Source organism: Panthera leo, chromosome A3 (assembly GCF_018350215.1).
Source record: "Panthera leo isolate Ple1 chromosome A3, P.leo_Ple1_pat1.1, whole genome shotgun sequence".
Lineage (NCBI taxonomy): Eukaryota > Metazoa > Chordata > Mammalia > Carnivora > Felidae > Panthera > Panthera leo.
The window spans coordinates 72,271,429-72,295,438 of NC_056681.1; the positions used below are offsets into that span (position 1 = coordinate 72,271,429).

General features: G+C 35.3%; 1 protein-coding gene across 8 annotated transcripts in view; it reads right to left on the reverse strand.

Annotated features, from left to right (window-relative positions):
* The window catches only part of ASB3 (ankyrin repeat and SOCS box containing 3), a 113,898-nt gene that overhangs the window by 44,585 nt on the left and 45,303 nt on the right, over positions 1 to 24,010 (reverse strand). For all 8 annotated transcript variants that reach the window (XM_042932259.1, XM_042932261.1, XM_042932258.1 and 5 more), the window contains one exon: positions 23,115 to 23,273. In XM_042932259.1, coding sequence (XP_042788193.1) covers positions 23,115 to 23,273 — 159 coding nt within the window. The remainder of the gene's footprint in view (positions 1 to 23,114; positions 23,274 to 24,010) is intronic.

The following is a 24,010-nucleotide window of genomic DNA, read 5'->3' on the forward strand; positions in this document are numbered from 1 at the left end:
GAACTGCTGAAGGATTAAAAACAAAATAGAGATAACTAGAGGGCAAAGAGTACGGGGGGCAATGGAAATCCTAGGAGTTCTGGCCAGTCATGGTGGTGAAACAATAGGATACCTCATCAACACCCTGGGAATCCTGCTGAGACACCCAAAAAGCAGAGCCCTGGAAATAAAAACCAATTCTGAGAGTAAGGCCTATTCTGGACCTGCTCTAACTAAGCCTAAAATAAGCCCTGACAAGTTCAGGAAGGAGGCAGAAGTTGGGAAGTAAGAATCCCACCAAATCAGATGCACTTGGGAAACACCTTAAGCTCTCCACAGACACAGTCTAACAAAACATAAAACCAAACCTAAACAAGCTGAAGGTTATATGTCAGTAAATGAATTATTAAAAAAAAAAAAAAAAGGAAAACAAAATCAACATTTCTCATATGAAGATAACAGAATTTGGGTCAGAAAAGAGTCAGCAGAAATTGACCCCAAGATGGCCCAGATGTTGGATTTAACAGATGAACTAAAGTAGCTAGTATAAATGCTTGAAAATTTTAAGAAAAGTATGTTCAAAGACTTCACTTTTAGTATATAGAGTATACAGATAGGTATACAGAGTATCTCAGCAGAAGAATGAAGCCATTAAAAAAAATTCTAGAACTGAAAAAAAGACATGGAGGGACTTAAAAGATGATTAGAGCTGGAAGAGTCAGTGAACTTGAAAACATTGATATAAACCATCCAATCTGAAGAACTGAGAGAAAAACCACATTGACTTACAGATCCCAGAAAATCAGCAAACCACAAAGCTTTGAAAGAGGTCACCTCACTTATAATTTCACATTATATATAAATTAAGGATGATTATATAAATATACCTGACAGCTCCAGGGAAGAATTTCAATGATTATAAAAGGGGCTACAAACAACAAGCCACTGAAATCAACTGCTATAATAGCAGTTTCACTTTTTTTTCAGCACTCCTATTTGCACTTAAAATCTAATCTACTGTTTTACCATAATCCTTCAAGACTCTGCAAAAATAAATGAATGAGTCCAGTCATTCACCAGGACCAGGAATTGCACTAAGCACAAGGGTTACTGCAGTCAACTCGAATGACAAAGTATTTACCTTCATGGAACTTCTCTTCTAGTCAGAAAGACAGGTAATAAACACATTGATAATAAGTTCTCATGAAAATACTGTGAAAGAAATTAACAGAGTAAAGTAATAGACAGTGATCAGGACTACTTTAGAAAAGAGGAGAGAGGTCATCTCTGAAACAAAGACAGCTAAACAGAGAAATGACAAGATAAGAAGCAGTAAATCATGCAAACAGATGGAGGAGGAGTACTCCAAACAGAAGAAACAGGAAGTGTAAAGGCCATGAGGGAGCAGAGGGTATGCTTGAGGAACAGCAGGATGGCCACTGTGGCTGACGTGTAAAGACAGGGAGAGGAAATAAGGCCAGAGAGGTAGGAAGAAGCCAAATTTTGTAGGGCATGGCCGGAAGTGTTAATTGCACTGATTTGTTTGTGTGTGTTTATTTATGTTTTAAGGAAACAATGAATTTTCAGCTAGAGCTACTCAAAGGAAAACAGCTCTCTCTTCAGCCTTGCCTTCTGAGCCAATCCCCTTCACTTTCCTGTGTTCTAGTCACACTCTTTTTGTCTTTTTTCAATGGTTATTTCCATGTTTTCAGGATGCCACAACTAAGAAAAATGTTCACTGATCAGCCCAACTAAAGCAGGTCCCCCCATTTCTTTCCATCATAATGTCCCATTCCTCTCTATCATTTACATCAGATTACAATTATAATTCACATGTATATGTGTTCATTCTAAATTCCCCACCAGATCATAAGACTTATTCACTACTATATATCCTCAGCACTTAGCAAAGTGTCTGCCATAAGAGCCACTCAGTAAATATTTGCTAGGTGACAGAAAAGAGAAGAAGTTTTATATTGGCTGGCCATTCAAACATAAATACATCGTCACAAATACTAAAAGAAAATAAATGAGCAAAAGGAAAAAAGATACTTAATGTTAACAGTAAGCAGGATTCTCGAGGTGAATAACCAGGTCTTTGCTATTATATAGGAAACATAAGCCTGTATATGACTGACGTTAAAATGGAAGTAATAAAACCTAGAGAAGTATTTATTTGCAATTTATAAATTAAATGAGGTAGTCACATAATGAGTTCTTTTATTGCTATAATCAAAATTTAAACAATAACCTGTAAACACATAAAAAGATCAACATCATTAGTCATGAGGGAGATGCACATCAAAACCATGAGATGCCACTTCACATCCATTAGAATGGCTATAATCAAAAAAGATGGGAATGAAAGCTGGTGCAGCCACTCTGGAAAACAGCATGGAGGTTCCTCAAAAAACTAAAAATAGAACTACCCTATGACCCAGCAATTGCACTACTAGGCATTTATCCAAGGGATATAGGTGTGTTGTTTCGAAGGGACACATGCACCCCAATGTGTATAGCAGCACTATCAACAACAGCCAAAGTATGGAAAGAGCCCAAATGTCCATCAATGGATGAATGGATAAAGATGTGGTATACATATACAATGGAGTATTACTCGGCAATCAAAAAGAATGAAATCTTGCCATTTGCAAGATGGATGGAACTGGAGGGTATTATGCTAAGTGAAATTAGACACAGAAAGACAAAAATCATATGACTTCACTCATATGAAGACTTTAAGAGACAAAATAGATGAACATATAGGAAGGGAAGCAAAAATAATATAAAAACAGGGAGGGGAACAAAACAGAAGAGACTCATAAATATGGAGAACAAACTGAGGGTTACTGGAGGGGTTGTGGGATGGGGGATGGACTAAATGGGTAAGGGGCACTAAGGAATCTACTCCTGAAATCATTGTTGCACTATATACTAACTATTTTGGATGTAAATTTCAAAAAAAAATTTTAAAAAAAATTAAAAAAAAAAAAGGCCAAGTATAGTATTCATAAGGATGTGGACAAACTGCAACCAACCTCCATTGCTGGTGGGGATATAAAATGGTATAGCCCCTTTGTAAGTCCAACAGTTCCTCAAACACTTAAATATAGGGTTATCATATGACCCATTCCTAGAAATTTCCACAAAACAAACTAGAAAACACATCCACACAAAAACTTTTATACAAATGATTATTATAACAGAATTATTCATAATAGCCAAAAAGTAGAAACCCAAAGGTTCATCAAGTGAAGAATGGATAAACAAAAGGTAGTACTTCCATACCTTTGAGTATTATTCAACCATAAAAAAGAAGGAGGTACTGATATATGCTACAACATGCACCTTGAAAACTTCATGCTAAGTGAAAAAAGCTGGAGGTAAAAGGCCACATATTGTGTGATTATATGAAATGTTGAGAATAAGCAATTCCAGAGATACAAAGTAGCTTCATAGTTGCCAGGGGCTGGGGAAGGGGGTGGGGGGAAGAAGGGAATGACTGCTACCAAGTGCAGGGTCTCCTGTAACTGATGGTCTCTTTACATTTTGTACTATCTCTCAGCCCACCTCTTATTCAAACCCCAGTGTTTCAATGCATTTCTTTCTAAACTTTGTGGGCCTCCTGTGAATATTCTTAGGGTTCTCTTTAAATAGGCAAAACCACACTCACAAAGTTCTTTGAGATAAGCCCTTCTCTGCCCTGGGCTTCTGCTGAGGAGCAACACCCCCATGCTTCTTAAAGCCCCACTGTCTGATTGAGTGTACCCATAAGTCACACCCCAAAGTTTCTAGAGACATTCTGCCTGCCTAAATGCTACTATGAGGCACCACCTTTATCACACACACACACTTTAACAAAGTACTTTACAATCATAGAGGAGACTTCATTTCTGGACTTCATGTCTTGGATTTGATATTTGTTTGGAAGTTTTAATTTAAGTCTTCTGAATTTAAGCCTTTTGCTCTTAGTGGAGGCTGAGAATTTTCCAAACAAGTCTTTCCTTTAGTTACCTCTCTCTTCTCACTTTTTTTCCCCAAAGTGCTTTTCTTGTATACACCAAAGGAAAATAGTCACCTTGAATGTAGTTATCATAACTCTTTGGCTCATCAACATTAATTAAAATATGAACCATTGGGAAAAAGGGGGATTTAGTAACAGGGTTAGATGAAGTAATCAGCAATTTTTAAAGGAAAAATGAATTTAGATCCAAACTTTTCACCACACAATAACCAAAAAATAAAAATAAATAAGAAAAGCCAGAATTGCACAATTATCAGATTTTAGTAGAAAAACATTCTGATCCTTAATGCCATAGACACAATCACAAAGTAAAAGATAAAGAGATTTAAACAGATATATATACAATAGAAGTGAAAAAGTAGTAAGGAAACAAGTGCACAGGGAAATAATTTTCAAACACAAAAATGAGCTTATAATATAAAGAATTCATAAAAATCAAGAAGGAAAACATGAAGAATCTTATAGATGAGTGACAATAGATAAATTTATAAAAAAGTAAGTCCAAGAAATAAACAGACATGGGAAAATATATAAATCTGGTAATATTTTTTAAATTGGCAAATAATATGCAAATGGTGTCCTTATGATGATTTGCCAACCTTTCTTGATTTAATAAGGTTAATATGAAAATGTAATAAAATGCTTATTTTTTATTTAGTATCCTTCAACTGATAATTTGTTGTGAGGAAAACTTTCATAGTTATTTTTTCCAAACATGAAGTGACTACTAATAAAACAAAAGGCTAAACTTCTAATATTATGATATAATACCTTCAGTAGACTAAAATAGTATCTAAAACTATAGCTACTAAGATAGTATTAAAATGTAAAAAATACAGATTAAGTAAAAATGTAAATTGGATATATGATGTATTACATAAAATATAAATTGCCTCTTTAAATTATAAAATGTGTAAATTTCTGTATCAATTACATAAAATAGCCACCCATAAGAAATCACAGGGAATCCTTAAAGAAACAAATGTGTAAGATAAGGGACAATTTTTCCTTCTTAAAAATCTGTTATTATTTATATAGTAATTAAAAATATAAAAATAGTATTTGTGGGATCTATGCTGTTAATACCAACATCTCCTTTTCAGTGTGTCTCTACTAGTCTACCTCACTATTAACAATTTTTTTCAACTAGATAATGGTATTTCAAAAATTTGCACAGTAGTATTTTGAAGGATGGCTTATTCCAAAGTCTACAAATCTTTCATCACAAGATGACACTTCTGCTGTTGTGACCCAAGGCCACAATCTTCAAGCTCACTTTAGTATTTGCCTTTAAATAGAATTTCAGTCCAAAGAACAATTCAAAATCACATTTCAATACCATAAGACAGAAATTCCTATATAATACCTGTGGGATGACTCAATCTTTTTATAGCATTTCCCTATAAGATTTCAGATCCTGTATTGCAGCCTAGAGTAAGAAGCATATAGAGAAGACTGTGGAATTAGTGAAGTAACACTGCAGGGACAGACAGATGATTTAAATGTCTAGAACACAGTCCTGCTTCCTCATTATGATCAAAAACATCTGCTATGTGTAGAAAAAGTCAGACCTCTGAAGTCGTATTTCAGGGGATAAAAACAGTATGCCTTCATCTATCCATTAGCTTGTGTTCTGTAAACAACAAATAAATATATTCTACGGAGGGTCACGAACTGAAAAGCTTATCAGTTGGATTCTATCCCCACATGTATTTTATTTGGTCCACAAAGTTTTATTTGGTTTTATTCATTTGTTTTGTTTTACAGTTGAGGCAACACTCAAAAACTGGGAAATTTCACATAAAAAAAAAAAAAAACCCAGATATCCATATTTGAAGTACCTTGAAATCTGGCAACACTGGGCTAAAGCAAGTAGTGGCTGTCCCTTTAGACTGTGTTTTACTTTCCTCAATAGTCCCTAACGTTCTCTAGGCATCAGCACTTATAATCTATCTTCTGGTCCCAGTGAACCTTATCATCCAATTTACTTCCTCCATAATAATTACCTATGACCAGTTTTATTGGTTTAAATAAACCTTTCCTCTTCCTCAACTGTATAGATCTTGTCAATCAGCTTTACAAACATACACACTATTTTCCCATTCTCAAAAAAGGAGTCCAAAGCCCATAATCGTCTAGCTTTCCATGGTCACTTTCTGTACAAACAGCCATTCATTTGCCAGATTTTCCTCTCTTCCAAAAAACACAACTGGGCCCATAAGGGAGGCAGAAGCTGTTAACACAGAACCTTTATGCTCTTTCTTGTCCATTTCCTGTTCAAATTTTCACTAACTCTACACACATTTCCTTAGACTGTTTAATTAGTATCATTTATTCATTCTCTCATGTCTCAGTAAGAGTAGGCTTCAGCTACTGATAATGACAAATCCGGAAAGACTTAAATTCCAAGGCAACAAACTGCACATTTTCTGCCTGGCCACACTGGGGCTATATACAGTCACTGACTTTGCACTCATCAGTCACCAGTGACCACAACTCAAATACCTTCCTTCCAATCCAACAACAAAAAAACCCTTACACTCATTTGAAAGTGAACACTCAGTTCAAAGATTTTCAATACTTGTCTATGATCTAGTCCCAGCAAAGTCTTTATTGGAAATTAATTTCTATTCACCTAAATTTGGAATATAATTTATAATTTAAGTGTATGTGTTTATTGTCACTGCCAATCATATTCTAGAAGCCTATTAATGTTTTCCTGCAAAAACTCCAGCAACCTAATCATTATGGTAAGGCTGGAGAATTACTTTTGAGGGAATGTTACTATTAAACCATACCTATGTATTTCTATGCAGTATAGGCACTCAACTAAAATTTATTTCTTTTCCTTGACAAGGTAGTAATACCAATTTTATTTGATTGAGAAGCATTTCCACAGTTCAAGTGATTCTGAGCAGCGAAACAGTGATATTTGTGGATATTAAAAAATAACACAAATTTCTACATGATACTAGGATGGCCATATACATGAAACGTATCCTAAAAGATATTTTGAATAAGAAAGAGAGGAGGAAGAAAGGAAGGAGGAGGGGAAAGAAACTACTTCATGAGTGCCAATAACTAGGACCAGACATTTCAGCAGTATAGAACTTTAAGTCCCCTTGTATCCTTTTGGTATCATATTTTAGTATGTACCAACATACCTCTCAATCAGAATCTTCAAGTAATATGTGCTCACATGAGCATCAGTAACAATCTGTGCACAAGATGGCGTCTGGAGAACAAGGAAAATTAACTCAACTCTTGCAAATATATCACGTTCTTTTAGAACACCATTAGCATTCCTGGCAGATGCTTATGATTGTTAGCCACTTCTCCATCCAAGACTTTGTTCTAAAATCAGTGAACAGGTAACAAACATTACATGAGGTAGAAATGATGAAACACTATACTAAAAAAAAATAAGGGACAAATACACTAATTACAATGCAGAGACCTTAACTGGATCCTGATTTCAACAATGTGAAAAATATACATAAACATATATATGACAATCAGGGAAATTTGAAGACCGATTGGGTATTGTTACCTTTAAGAGCAATAATAGCATTGTGGTTGCTCTTTCAAGAAACATCTTTAACCTTTGCAGATATATATGCAAATACTTAGGTGTTACATTGTATGATGAATGGGGTTTTCCTTCAAAATAATGGAGTGGAGATAGTGAGCAGAGCTATAACTGAAGTAAGATTTACCCTAAGTTGAAAACTACTGAAGTTCAGTATCAGGAACATGGCAATTTATTATATTTTTCTCTATACTTAAGACTGCCACAAATTTTGAAGACAATTTCAAACGAGAATTCCAAAAACATTCTGCATATCTGAAATATTCCTAATGTATACAAATATGAATTTTAAACATACCAGAATAAAAATCTAACTGAACACTTTTACTTACTTATATACAATGGAATATTACACAGCCATAAAAAATGAAATCTTCCCATTTGCGACATGGATGAATCGAGACAATATAATGCTAAGTGAAATAAGTAAAGAAAGACAAATGCCATATGATTTCACTCATATGTGGAATTTAAGAAACAAAACATATGAACAAAGAAAAAAAGAGAGAGAGAAATAAAACACCAGACAACTATAGAGAACAAACTGATGATTACTAGAGGGAGGTGGGTGGGGAGAATGAGCCAATTTGGGGATGGGAATTAAAGAGTACACTTACCATGATGAGCAGTAAGTAATGCATAGAATTGTTGAATCACTATATTGTACACCTGAAACTAATATAACATTGTATGTTAACTATACTGGATTTAAAATAAAATAAATTTAAAGTTTAAAAATTCAACCTAATTGTAATTAAATTAATTTATTAAAATTTGAGTACCTCAATCAAACTAACCACATATGAAATGCTTGAGAGCCATACATAGCTAGTGATTATCATACTGGACAAGGTAGATATAGGATATTTCCAAGTTCTATGGGACAGCATTGGTCTAGAGTTTAGAATTCAACTGAATTGGAATTTAATCTAGAATACTAGGCACATCTAAGATACCTGGCAATGGAGACAGGGGGTCAGGCCACCAGTTGTGGCTCCTATGGCTCGGGGTTAACTGTTCAAGGACAGAAAGGAAATGAGTAATTCTAGAACATACAAAAGTACTCTGGTTCTCACAGACAAAAAGAAAGCAGAATCATAATGATCTGATATTACACTGGCATTCAACAGAGATCAGAGCCCAAGGATAAAGAATAAGGATGAAATAAAACACCCCACTTTGGAAAGCAGAGCTCAAAGAGTCTGGGATACATAGAGAGATGGGAGAAGGTCTTTCCTCCCTTCCATACAAACAGGTATTGTCTATAAGACTCCAGCTGAGACAGCAGAAAAGAAAACCAGGAGCTCTGAGGGAAGGGACAGTGCCCCTCCCACAAGAGGTTATATTATAGTGTTGGAGAAGCTAAGAGCCTGTAAGAAAACAAGGATGACAATCTCAATAATTTCTAGGGAGACAGTTTATATTGTTGAAGAAGTAAGTTTCTCCATTTTGTAAATTAAAGGAAAAAAGAAGTCAAAAGAAGTAATCTGGGGGTTGGTGGGGAAGAATAACCTGGGGAAACATCCTGAGTAACAAAATACTTTTGAAAAGAAGACATCAAGGAACTGAAAACAGTCTTTGACCCATATAAAACTTCTAACCAAAATCACAATTTAATTGAGGCATGGAATACATACATTAAGTGCAGTCCAAAGCCCCAGATGCAGATTTCAGGAAGGCATGAAATCAACACAGCATACTCATTTGGGACAAATAGCAGTAGACCTATGCAGACATGTAAGTAATAAATCTAACTAGAAATAATCAATTCCTAATAGTAAATAATGATCATCATTTAATGCAGCATTCATTAAAGAACAGATTTTTAAAAGAGGAATTTTTGAAATGCAATTATCGTACTGAATATTCTTTTGGAAAATACCTAATGTAACCATGTATTCTAGGCAACTACTGTAGACAAATCCTATACCAAATGCAAATCACAGTGCCCTGAGTTTTAACTTTATAAGCTAGAAATATATTATTTCAGTTTGAAGCTCAAATTTTGACAATAATTCTACTGAGAAACATCACGCTCAGTGAGGCTGAAGTGGACAGTTCAGGCACAGGCTGTCCATCTCCTCTTGAATAGCAGCAGGATGGCGATTTCTGAGAACATCAGAGAATCACCTATGTGTTCTATTTGCATGTTTGACTTATATATGAATTTTTAACTGCATCTATGCTTTTTAAGTTCTACATGTACTCTATTCTCCATTATGCACTTCATTTTTCTATGCAATTCAATAATAAAATCATATTTCCATTGTATACCTAATACATATACAACTTTTTTTATACACTTAGAACATTCAGAAGGCATTTATCTACTGCAGTATTTCTCCGGTCCTGTGGTTACACTGACATCTGGTGGCACTAGGAAAGAAACCAGATTGCAATGACAAAGGAATTTTCTTTTTCTTTTTTTTTTTAATAGCTAATTTATTCTATATGACTTCAGAGTTGATGTTTTTCCAAGGTTTTATCTATACCCAAGACGGAAGAACTATTAACATACTATACTAAATCCAATAATAGCAAACATTAGTTATAATCAGTGACATTCTTGAAATAATTCACTTTAGTAATGTGACTGGCAAGGATGCAGAATTCTTTCAAGAACCTCACTGGGTAAGTAGCACTGCTCACAGCTATTTATTTCATAATTAAAGTTTATAATCAGAATGGTTATAAAGTAAGACTTTCTCACTAAGATCAAATGCATAATTTCAAAATATTTTCTTTATAAATTCAGATAGAATCCCATATGTCTTGGCCATGAATCTTTAGTCTCAAATGTAGTATTTTATTGATATTTAGAAAAATTTTTAATTACTTAGAAAACTTTAGAAAAAGATGTAACTTCATTATTATTATAAAGTTTCTTACCAAGTTCTTCATGTCTGCCCAATGACTAACAAGCTGAAAGATACACACTAATGGGAAAAACCATGACCTCAAGGGCAAAATCCATCATGTTAAGAATATAACAAAAAAGTTGTAGCCAATATCTCAATCTAATTCTACATGTTGACACTGACATATCTCATGGTTTCTGACAAAAAGAGAGAATTCCAATGGTCAGTTAGACATGAAAGACCATATCCAGAAAAACACATCCTTCAATCAGATGAAAGTCTTTGACAAAAAAATAAAATTCCACCATCTTATTATATGTTATTTTTCCATGTTTCCTCAGCAACAGAATCAAGATAAACATGTTATTTACATAGAATACCCCTAAAATCACATCTTCTAGAGCTATAATACTGAATTCTACCATCTTCTGTAATTCTCCAATTCACATTTTTGAACATTCATATTACAGTATTCTCCTTACCACCTCTGTATGGTGGTAAGTATGAGCTCCATGTTATGACTTAGAGAAATGAATCATTACACTGAAGAGTTCCTATCAGAGAAAAAGTATATGCCAAACTATCCTTCATCCCAAGGACTCCTATTTATATAGAAACAGCACTTCTATTTCAGCCATACTAACCAGGGAAGACCATATACAATTAATTGGTCAAAGGCAATACTAAGTATGAAGAACGAAGAGACAATTGCATTAACTATGTATAAAGTGATAAAGTTTGACAGCCACACACACATAATGTAGAGCAGTGATACTCAATATGCAAACTGTTCCCAATCCTCAACCCTGTAAGGTTTGACCAGAATGTGAATCAATTATGTCCCTAAGCATACTGTTTAGTTCAGCTGACATTTTTCTTAAAATAAGACTTCTCTGATAAAAGAAGCATTAGCTTAAGTACCTTGTATAAACTAACTGACATTCTGAGTAGCATTAGTCAATGGTACCTAAAGAAAACAGATTGCACTGTATGGGTGGGGTGGGGGTTACAGGGGTTACATTACTGCAAAACACTGAAATCAAGAACTTTTGTTCTACTTTAAAAATTAATATGGACTTTCAATTTTAATACTGGGCCATAAATTTCCCTTACTCTTCTTAGAAAGCATCCCCTTACTCTTCTTAGAAAGTATCCAAAAGCAATTAGTCCAAAAATCAGCAACGAAATTAAGAAATAAAAACACACTCTCCATTTTTAGCAAAACTGGGATCCAGCTAAAACTCCAGGCAAAAAATGGTATAAAAGCTTCTGAAAGAAAGGAGGTTAAAATCCTGGGTACTTAAGGGAGGAAAGGGAGAAAAGATGTCTCAGCTGCACATCTCAGAAAAAGCTAGCAAAGTAAACTCCTCAAAGGTATGTTGCAAAACATAAATTCCCAGCAGAGGGATAGGATTTATGGACTAACAGCAGAACAGCCCTACACCCAGTTGAAATCTGAAAGTCAGAAGAACCAGGCCTGACAAGGAATCATACAAAGAAACTATATTTGCAACAGTAGTCTGTCTCAGCTTCCAGAGAAGGGAAACTGCACTGCAAAATCCCACAGATGCCTGTGTCCACTGACTGGTAAAAAAATAATAACTAAATGAACTCAACAACCAAAAACCCCGAGTCAAAAGGAATACTAGCTAGTCTGAAATGTAGCTCTAGCTCTTTTCTTTTAAAATCTCCTGAAAATAACTGATCTCAGAAAACCAACATTTCCAGATGAGTTATCACAAAAGAACAAGCAGAAATCCACATGAAGTTACAAAAAAGGAGATAAAATTACAGGAAAAACTGTTAGTAGACCCCCCCCCAAAAAAACCCTCTTTACTTGCCACCAAGTAACAAAAATTACAGTTAACCTTTTGCTGTAAATTTAAAAAAGAAAATAGTTAAGGAAAAAAGTCATATCACTAAGACATAAGAGCTCAAGTAAAAGAAGGCTAGGTGATAAGAAATTGTGTAATATAAACTTGGACAATTTAGAAAAGACTTAGAAAACTAAATCACAGAAATGCAGTTGAAACTGGAAGAAACACTATAGAGAATAAACTTTTGTGAAAACGAACACAGAGGATTAAAAAAAAAAAAAGGAAAAGTTAAAATTTTTTAAATGAGTATTAGAGAGGGGAATAGATATAAAAACAGATGGGATATCCAATATATGAATAATTGGAGCCCAAGAAAACCATCATAACAGAACAGACAAATATTTAAAGACATAATTCCAAAAAGAATTACCAAAAATAAAGAACATCTAAATCTATTGAAGGGGTGTGCCTGGCTGGTTCAATCAGAAGAGTGTGTGACTCTTAATCTCTGAGTCGTGGGATCAAGCCCCACACTGGGTATAGAAATTACTAAATAAATATAAATAGGTCTATTGAAAGGGCACACTGTGTCTCAGGAAAAAAAATCTGATACAGAACAGACATGCAAAAATACTGTCACCAAAAAAAAAAAGAAAAGAAAATTAGGCTGGCCTCCAACTTCAACTCTAGAACATAACAGATCACTATTTTAAAACTTTTTAAAGAAAGTATGACCCAAGGATTATACATCCAATCAAACTGCTGTCCAAATACAAAATCATTATTCAATTATGAACATGTAAAACTCAAGGAGCATTAGTTCCATGTGTCCTTTTAGAGGACCCTATTAAAGGAAGAATTTAGTTAGCCAAGTAGGGCTAGGAAAGCCATGGCAAAGTAATTGGTGATAAACTTCTAAGCTATTTAACTACAGAACTAAGAATAAAATTAAATGAAGGAATTAAGATACCATAACAGAACAGGATGTAAAGTGTCATTTCCACTAACATGCAAATATGATATTGAACTAACAAAAGTTGGGAATCGAAGAGAGAAAAAAAAAGTTATATAGGGACAATATAAGGATAATGATTTCCTCATCTTTAAAAGTTAGAAGCTTAAATTTATCAAAATGACTAACACAGATTATATAAACAGATTTAATTGAACAAAGGTAAACATAAGAAAGATAATATCCTAGTTTCATAATTGCTTACTTAAGAATCAAAAAGATACTGTCTTAAAACACAGAAGAGTATGAAAGTGAACAGAACATGAAATTAACATTTTTAAAATATGCCTTTTTGGTGAACACCATACTTTTGATCTGGGAAAACTCAAATTCACATTTTCAAGAACATGCCCTCAAGTAAAAATGCTTAAATTACAATCCCTGAAGAGGATAATTAATCTTTCTGTTGAAAAATCTAAGAACTCCAAAGATAACGTTTAATATGTACTAAATATACAAATTCTAAACCTCAAAATTGCTTGCACCTAAAAAATTATCCCTATCAATGATCAATGATTCATGAAAATACTAGTGAAAAGTGAAATATGTTGTGTTTTTTTCAATTCTGGAATATATCAGCGGAGTCAGGGTTAAAGATATGCCCGTGAGCTTAAAGTATGACACACTTCACAGTTAAATACTGAAATACGCAGCCTCACATAACACTATTTATAAAACACTTTATTCTTATTAGGCATTCCTGCTATGTTTAACATTGAAGGTTACACAGAATAAGCAGAGACACAGAAGAACAAAAAATGGAAAACAATCAATCAAAAGCCAAAACTGCATGCTGTGCAGTTCCCATAAAACTTGTTCTGTGAAGTCACTTTGGATTGGATTTGAGCCTCCAATTCACCAGTGTTATTTTATACATAGCAAAATAAAAAGAAAACCTATGTACTATATAATTAGCTGGGTTTTCAGTTAGAATCTACTATATTTATGAATAAGGATATTCTTATTCCCAAAGCAGTTTGACGAATCTATCCTTAGAATATTTACTATGTATGCATTTATGAGGCAAGAGAAAAGGGAGTGGGGAGAGAAGATAAGGGTAAAGAAAAGAAATTAAGGGAGCAGACTGTTGATAATATATAAACTTTAAACTGCATGTTAGCAAAAATGTTCAATGACAATTTTCACATGGAAAGATAAGGAGAAGCTTCATGAATTTCCCTTTTCTTGCGAGGTTTTCTCATTTCGATTCCTACTGCTATCAAACTGAAAAGCTCCCTTTTGAACTTATTTTTATAAAAATCATGGGGAGTTGTGTGTAGAGAAGATGTTCTCATTATAAACAGTGGAGGAGTAAATTTGTGCTCTACATTTAGTGTTCAGTTCAGTCATACTCGAACATCCCTGATGTCAATGACTTTTCCAGTCACCTCTCAAGTTTCTGTAGTTCTATATTCATTTCCTACCTCTTGATCCTCCAGGTTTATATTTATAACCTCCATCAACAGTCTAGGTGGTAACTGGGCCATCAGAACAGGTACTACAACATGCATGAGAATATAGCTTCCCTTGCAGCTAGAGGACAACATACTTCAAAGTTCCAGCAAAGAACAGTTTTGGAAGACAAACCTACAGATGGTAAAGCAAGCTACACCAGATGGGCAGTCCCTTCCTCACTTATGTTCAGGTGGTCCAGCCACTCTTCTTCAAATCAAAACATTATCATCTATAGTCTGTTGCAAACCTTTAAGTGTCCTACATTTTGTTTTAATGAAAGAATCTCTTCCATTATAGATTGAAACATGGATCACTACAGTTATTTGAAAAAGGTATATACAGGTAAGCAAAGCAGGTTGCTTAAGTTTATCATATTATTTATGGGGCAAGAAGACACTGGAGCACAGATCACCTAACTAAAAAGTCATATGTCCATTCTCTGACTAGCGTTTCTGCAAAAGTTAAAGCTATACCTTTCCTTTCTAAGAAAATACTCTTCCTTCCAAACAAGGACCTACTACAATTGACGCTGTACTTGAATATATAAAAGTACTGCCTGTACTATATCTCCTCGGGGTTAACCTCCTGCTTAAGTCCAATTATTTTTTGTAGTAGACAATATAAAACATAATTAGGATAGTCAGTTTGCAGCCAAATAAACTAAATAAAACCTGTTACTAAAAATAAGTGATTTGAAGTTATTAACTGGTTTGAATTATCCTAGCAACTGTTCTTTCATTAACATAAAAAATTACAAGTTAACTATATCCTAAAATAGAAATCACTAGAAACTCTGCATCTCTAATTTTCTCCAAATATTTATATAAGTAGGAACAATGCTGAATTTCATAAACCAGGATCATTATATTTTGAAAGTGTAAACTAAATGACCAAACTAGCATTTCTCAAATAGTTCCATGGAACGCTAATGTTCTTTGAGATTTTACTAAGTGTTCCACAAAGAAAAAGAATATTATGGTCAAATACATTTCAAAATTCTGGGTTAAAGTTAAAACAACTGTTGTTTTATAATAGGCCTGAGAGAGATTTTCATTCACCCAACAAATTACTAACTGCCACCATATACCAAGCCTGATCTGGAAGTTACAACAGTGAACAAGATAAAAAAAAATGCCTGCTCTCATGGAGCATTCTTTCTAGTAAAGAGGACAATTAACAAAAAAGCAAATAAATACAATAAATGCGGTCAGTGAGAAGAGCTATGAAGACACTAAGATAGGATGTCAGAGCACAGAAGACACTTCTCTCTGGATAGACACATTAAACTACAGAACAAATGTTTGTTTGTTTGTTTGTTTCTTATTTTCCTACATGGGGTAATATAGTACATGGTATTTCCCAAGCACAGGTTGATCAGGAACACTTTTGTCAATGAATATCTATTAACAGCTCATCAAATCAATTAAGAAAGTGTTCTTCTAACCCATATGCAGACAATAGTAGGATCAAGACTCGAATACAGCTCTTCTGATCCTCAGTACAGTGTTTTTATGTCTTCTTCATCTATGTAAAAGCAGATATAATAATAGAACATATCTTAGAGAATCATGGTAAAAATTAAATTAGCTAATTCATGTAACACACCTGACACAGGGTTTGGTATACAACACTCTGCTCAAAAAATCGTCCTCTTTTATCCCAACGTGATCTGTACTGCTTTCTTTTAATAGTTTGAACACTTTACGTCTATCTCCTTTACAGGACTTAATTAATTTTGTTCACTCCTCTATATGGCAGATTTCTTTTTTTTTTTTTCATTTTCTTTTAATGTTTATTTTTGAGAGAGAGACAAAATGTGAATGGGAGAGAGGCAGATAGAGAGAGGGGGAGACACAGAATCCAAAGCCTGGCCAGGCTCAGGGCTGTCAGCACAGAGCCTGAGATGGGGGCTCGAACTCAGGAAGGGCAAGATCATGACCTGAGCTGAAGTTGGACACTTACCCGACTGAGCCACTCAAGCGCCCTTGTATGGTAGATTTCTTACAGACAGCTCAAATAGAGCTCAAATAGAGACTCAAATAGAGACTGCACATGGCTAGGCCACAATGAAAGCTTACTATGCAGTTATATACACAATATCCACTAACTGTGCATGTGGAAAAAAAAAAAAAACTATATAAAAAGCAATCTCCCCTCTAAGAAATCAAATATTACAGCAAGGCTTCCATGAAACATCTTTTTTTTTTTTTTACTTAAAAAAAAAATTTTTTTTAACGTTTATTTATTTTTGAGACAGAGAGAGACAGAGCATGAGTGGGGGATTTTCAGAGAGAGAGAGGGAGACACAGAATCCGAAACAGGCTCTAGGCTCTGCACTGTCAGCACAGAGCCCGACGCGGGACTCGAACTCACAGACCGTGAGATCATTACCTGAGCCGAAGTCGGACACTTAACCGACTGAGCCACCCAGGCGCCCCAAAACATCTTTATAATGATAAGTTTCACATATTCAAAACACTTTATCATAAATTAACAGTACCAGTAATGAGTCATATTCTTCCTAATAAGATACACTAAGATACCATTTCATGTCTTTGATATCCCTGCCAGAAATACATAACCAGAACGCTATCAAGAAAAAAACCTCAGACATCAGACAAAACATCAGACAAACCCAAAATGAAAAACACTGTGCAAAATGAATGACCTGAAATCTTCAAAAAATGTTAAAAAAAAAAAAAAAGAAAAAAGTTAAAATTGTAAAAGAAAAACAGAGAAAAATCTGATTACAGGAGGCTAAAGAGACATAACAACTAAATTAAATAAGTGATCCTGGTGGGAGGAGTTAAGATGGCAGAGGTAGGAGGTAGGACCCTAAGCTTGTCTTGTCCTTTGAACACAGCTAGATAGTTATCAAATCATTCTGAACACCCAATAATAGGAGGTCTAAGAAAACAAAACCTTCAAGTAGAAAAGTGACCACGTTTTGGAAGGTAGGATATGCAGACAGTTGACTTGGGGAAGATATAATTGAGGGTATGGTGACGGGGAGGGAGCCTGCTTACAGAGGCTACTGCAAAGTATCATAAGCAGCAGAGTGCATAATCTGAACTTTTAGAAGTCCGCTAGCTACCATGGGGGAGTGCCCGGCGTAAAGGTGCTAGGCTGGCGAGATCGGGTGGAGCCCCAAGAGTGACAGCATGGACTGAGGATCCCCTGGATCACCAGAAGGGTGGCACCAAGATGCTGCACTGTTCCCAGTCACTGAAGCATGGATTCCAGCTGAGGACAGCAAGCTAGGATGCTGACTTTCTGCTGCCTTCCATAAACTCCAAACCACTGCAGATCATACGATCACCTTCTTTACACAGCAGACAAACAGGCAAAAGCACTGCAAGACCCTCCCCCCCAGAGGAACAGCAAGGTTCCAAGCTCCTGGAGTCCCTAAAATGTGGAGTTTTTTAACTCAGTCATGCGCCAAAGATTAAAAAAAAACAAAAAAACAAACAAACAAAAAAAAAAAAAACTCGGACATAGGCAAGGTGAACACAGGGTTCTGACATAAACTGGGGACAAGAAGGGTGACTGACTGCTTTTCTGTGAGGATTCTGTGAAAACTGGGGGGGGGGGGGGGGGGGCAGGAACTTTCAGCTCCAGGGCTATAGAGCGAGGCACTCCCATATTCATCCAACCGATCAGCACTGAAAGCCTTCTGGGAGCAAAAAACAGCACCATCTACTGGAGGCCAGAGCCATTTACACCAAGCCCCAACCCCCTGAACCCTGCAGATGGATCTCCAAAGGGGGAAGTTCACCTGAGAATCAGGGCAACAGGCCCCTCCCCCAGAAGACCAGGACAAACTAGCTCCTACCAAGTCTACTGATCATAGAGTGCTGCAAAGCCTCAGCTCTAGGGGAAATAGAATCCAGCTTCCTTTTTACTTTTATTCTCTAAATGTTTATCTTTTTCCATTTCTTTTTTTTAGTTCTTTTTTTAATTTTTTATTAATTTTTATTTTTAAATACTTGGTTTTTTCATTTCCATTTTATTTATTTATTTACTTGGATCTAGATTCTTTTTTTAATTTTTTTTTTTTAATGTTCATTTATTTCTGAGAGAGACAGAACATGTGAGTGAGGGAGAAGCAGAGAGAGGACACACAGAATCCCAAGGAGGCTCCACACTTCAGCAGAGCCCAATAGAGCTCTTGAACTCATAAACTGTGAGAACACGACCTGAGCCCAAACCAAGAGTCTGACACTTAACCAACTGAGACACCCAGATACCCCTGGATCTAGATTCTTTTAGCAAGCAGACCAAACACACCCAGGAACTAGTTTTTTTGTTTTGTTTTGTTTTGTTTTGGGGGGGGGGGGGTTGTTTTGTTTTTGTTTGCTTCTTTCTTTCTTTTTTCTTCTTCTCTTTTCTGGACAAAAAGATGAGATGGAGAAATTCAACCCAAAAGAATGAACAAGAAGTATAGCTATAGGCCAACTATTTAATCAATACACATATAAGATGTCTAAACTACAATTTAAAACAACAATTATAAGGATACTAGCTAGGCTTGGAAAAAAAAACCATAGAATGCACTAGAGAATCCTTTTCTGCAGAGATAAAAGAACTAAAATCTCATCAGGCCAAAATTAAAAATGCTATAACCAAGACACAAACCCAAAGAGAGGCCATAAAAATGAGGATGGACAAAGCAGAGGAGCAAATCAGTGACAGAAAAGATAAAATTATGGAAAATAACAAAGCTGAAAAGAGGGAAATAAAAGAAAGGTAATGGATTACACAGGTAGACTTAGGGAACTCAGCAACTTATCAAAATAGAATAACATTTGTATCATAGGGAGTCCCAGTAGGTGAGAGAGAAAAGGGGCAGGTTTACTCCAACAAATTATAGATGAAAACTTCCCTAATCTGAGGAAGGACACAGATATCAAAATCCAAGAAGCACAGAGAACTCCCATTAAATTCAACAAAAGCTGACAATCACCAAGGTATATCATAGTTAAATTCACAAAATACACACACAAGGAAAGAATCCTGAAAGCAACAAGGGAGAATAAGTCCTTAACTTACAAGGGAAGACAGACTGGGTTCACAGCAGATGTGTCCCCAGAAAGTTGGCAGGCCAGTAAGGAGTGGCAGGATATATTCAATGTGCTGAATGGGGGAGAAAAAATGCAGCCAAGAAAGAATTCTTTATCCAGCAAGACTGTCATTCACACTACAAGGAGAGGTAAACAATTTCTCAAACAAAAACTCAGACAAAAAGGAGTTCATGACCACTAAAACCAGCCCTGCAAGAAATTTTAAGGGGAACTCGTTGAGTAGAGAAAAAAAAGACCAAAAGCAACAAGACTAGAAAGGACTGAAGATCATCACCAGAAACACCAACTCCACAGGCAATACAATGGCACTAAATTCATATCTTTCAATAATCACTCTGAATATAAATGGACGAAATACTCCAATCAAAAGACATAGGGTATCAGAATGGAAAAAATAAATTAAAAAAAAAAACAAGATCCATCTATATGCTGCCTACAAGAGACTCATTTTACACCTAAAGACCGGGAGATTGAAAGTAAGGGGATGGAGAACCACCTGTCATGCAAATGGATGCCAAAAAAAAGCCAGAGTAGCCATACTTATATCAGACAAACTAGATTTTAAGACTGTAACAAGAAATAAAGAAGGGCACTATATAATAATTGAGGGGTCTATTCACCCAGAAAAGCTAACAATTTTAAATATTTATGCCCCCAACTCGAAACACCCAAATATATAAATCAATTAATGACAAACACAAAGAAACTTATCAATAATAATCTAATAGTAGGGGGTTTTAACACCCTATTTACAACAATGGACAGATCATCTAAGTAGAAAAATCAACAAGGAAACAACAGCTTCGAAAGATACACTGGACCTGATGGACTTAACAGTTATTCAAAACATTTCATCCAGAAGCAGCAGAATACATTTTTCTCAAGTGTACATGGAACATGCTCCAAAACAGATCACACAGTAGGCCACAAATCATCCCTCAAGAAGTACAAAAGGACTGAGATCAAACCATGCATATTTTCAACACTATGAAACTTGAAGTCAACCACAAGAAAAAAATCTGGAAAGCCCCATGTCTGTCTCTGTGCTGACAGCTCAGGGCCTGGAGCCTGTTTCAAATTCTTTGTCTCCCTCTCTCTCTGTCCCTCCCCCCTCTCATGCGCTGGCTCTCTCTCAAAATTAAATAAACATTAAAAAAAAATTTTTTTAAGAAACATTATGCCTGTAATTTAATCTCAAAAGGTTCAGAAAAAATATATGGATAAATAGAAGAAATAAAATAATCAAGTAAAAAAGAGCAAAAGAACACGATTTGGGTGAAAAGTATATGAGAATCCCTTGTACCGTGAAAACATTTCCATAAGTCTGAAAATATTAAAAAAAAAAAAAAAAAATACCCAAACATAAAAGGAATGGGTGAAAAAAGGAAAAATGGAAAATAATCACATCAGAGATGTTCAATATCATTAGCAATCAGGAAAAGTTCAAATTAAAACCACAATGAGATGCCATTAAAAGCAAAAAAAAAAAAAAAATGTCAGTACTAAGTGTCAGGGAGAATGTGTAGCAACTGAAGCTCTCAAACATTACTGGAGGGAATACAAACTGTATAGTCACTTTATAAGAAACTTCTGAATTGTTTTCCAAAGTTAAACATACACTTACCACATGATCCAACAATCCTAGGTATTAATTCAAGAAAAATTAAAACTTATATTCAAACAAAACCTGCATGCAAATGTTTGTAGCAATTTATTCATAATCACCAAACACTGAAAACAACTCAAATGTCTATCAACTGGTAAATGGATAAACTGTGTTACATTTATATAATAGAATACTTCTTAGCAATAAAAAGGAATTACTGATAATGCAATATGTACGCATCTCAAAAGCATTATGCTAAGTTAAAGGTTATATGCTGCAAAATATATGTTATGTATATATATGTTATATATGACATTCTGCAAAAAAAGCAAAATACAGGGAGGAAAATAGATCAGTGGTTGTTAAGGGTGAAGGGGGGTGGGGAGATTCATTAAAAATAAGTAGCCCGGGGCACCTGGGTGGCTCAGTAGTTGAGCATCTGACTTCAGCTCAGGTCATGATCTCACAGCTCGTGAGTTCTAGCCCTTCATCAGGCTCTGTGCTGACAGCTCAGAGCTGGAGCCTGCTTTGGATTCTGTGTCTCCCTCTCTCTGCCCCTCCCCACTCGGACTGTGTGTGTGTGTGTGTGTGTGTGTGTGTGTGTGTGTGTCTCCCCCCAAAATAAGTAAACATTAAAAAAAAAATTAAAAATAGGCAGCATGATGGAATTTGGTATGAGGGTGATGGGACTGTCCAGTTTCTTGACTATTATTGTCGTTACACATTATACATACATCAAAATCATAGATGTGAGATGTACACATTTGATGCATACATCAAAACGCATAGAACTATACACTAAAAAGAATAAATTTTACTATATATAAATTTTAAGTATATATTATGCTTAAAAGGAATGAGCTACATTCACAGGCATCTCATTTTATTCTCAGTCAAATAAAAACTAGATAGGTACTATTACTTTCATTTTATAAGCGGGGAAACAAAAGCATACAGTAAATAAATGAACTTACAAATTACATACGGTAGGACCAAAACTCTAGTCCAGATACACTGATTCTACACAAATGTTTTATTCTCTTAATTTTCTCATTTTCCACTAAACTTTATGGCCTCAATGTACCTAACAACAAATAGGATCAAACAGGAAAAAAAGAGGATCAAAGGGAAGGAGGGAGGAAGAAAAGAAAAAGTGGAAGTGTGTCCGTTAGAATTTGAACTTTGTCCTTACAAAATTAAAAATAGTCCATAATTGAAGAAGTCTGAATAGTGACTCATACAGGCAACAAATTAACTGTCATTAAAGGATTAGCTGGTGATTTCTTCCATAAAATCTTCTCAATTTCTTAACACAAACAAAAAGCAAAAGCAAACAAAATGTTCACAGGTAATCTTATAACTACTGCTACAATTTAAGCTATCTGTAGTATTCAGAACAATTTGAGAACAACGATGATGACGACTACAATACAGAACAAATTTTACAACTTTAAATAAATACTTAAAGATATTCCCAGATGCTATCACCCAAGGATGGAAAAGAAGAGAGAAACCTTTAAAGATAACTTTTTGGTTTCAGAATGAAAGAGGTGGCAGTATAATGTTTGCCAAAGAACATACTGTAAGCACAACAGCTTGGGGGGGGGGGGGGGGGGGCGGGGATTAAGCGCCAAAACAAAAAGCAAAAACAAAAAGCAAAAACTGCATCTGTACCAAAAATAGCATACTTCACCTAAAAACAGCGGCGTGGTTTCCTCTGAAGTAGTTGCATTAGGATCTGCCCCAGCTTCTAAAAGAATGTGTACAATCTTCCAATGTCCTTGACTTGCAGCAAGATGCAAGGCACAAAAGCCCTCAAATGTCTTTGTCTTAATGTAGTTTTCAGATGAATCTATGTAAACATAAAAATAAGAAAGTCAACTGCAAGGTACCACTATTTCTTGTGATTAAAAAGTAAAGATTACAAGAAGAATTTAATGAAATATTAAATTGTAATTAGAAACGGGAGGTCTCACTTTAAAACTCTCTAGAAAATCAAGAAAAAGTTCTACAAGGGTCACAGTGTGAACAGCTCCCTGGTATTCCTTACACACAAATTCTGTCCACAAACTCATCTTCTATTCTCTAATTTTTGGTGGGCAGGGAAGGGGAGTGGCAGGAGTTGAAAAATAACACAAAAGAAGATCTGAAGAGGATGCAGCACCAAAGATTTGCTTAAGCAGGATTTACTAAAATAATACTCAATTTGATTTTTTTTTTAATTTCTGAGTTTCCATGAGAGGAATGGTCTCATGTCAAGCATTACTTTCTTGTATTCAACTAATAAAATGAGGGTAGTTTAAAATACTCCTTTTCTGGGGTGCCTGGGTGGCTCAGTCAGTTAAGCGTCCAACTTCAGCTCAGGTCACGATCTCGCGGTCTGTGAGTTCGAGCCCAGCGTCGGGCTCTGGGTTGACAGCTCAGAGCCTGGAGCCTGCTTCAGATTCTGTGTCTCCCTCTCTCTCTGACCCTCCCCCATTCATGCTCTGTCTCTCTCTGTCTCAAAAAAATAAACGTTAAAAAAAATTTAAAATACTCCTTTTCTAACTTAAGACTACAGTGAAGTACTCAGGATTGTATTTCTAAAAT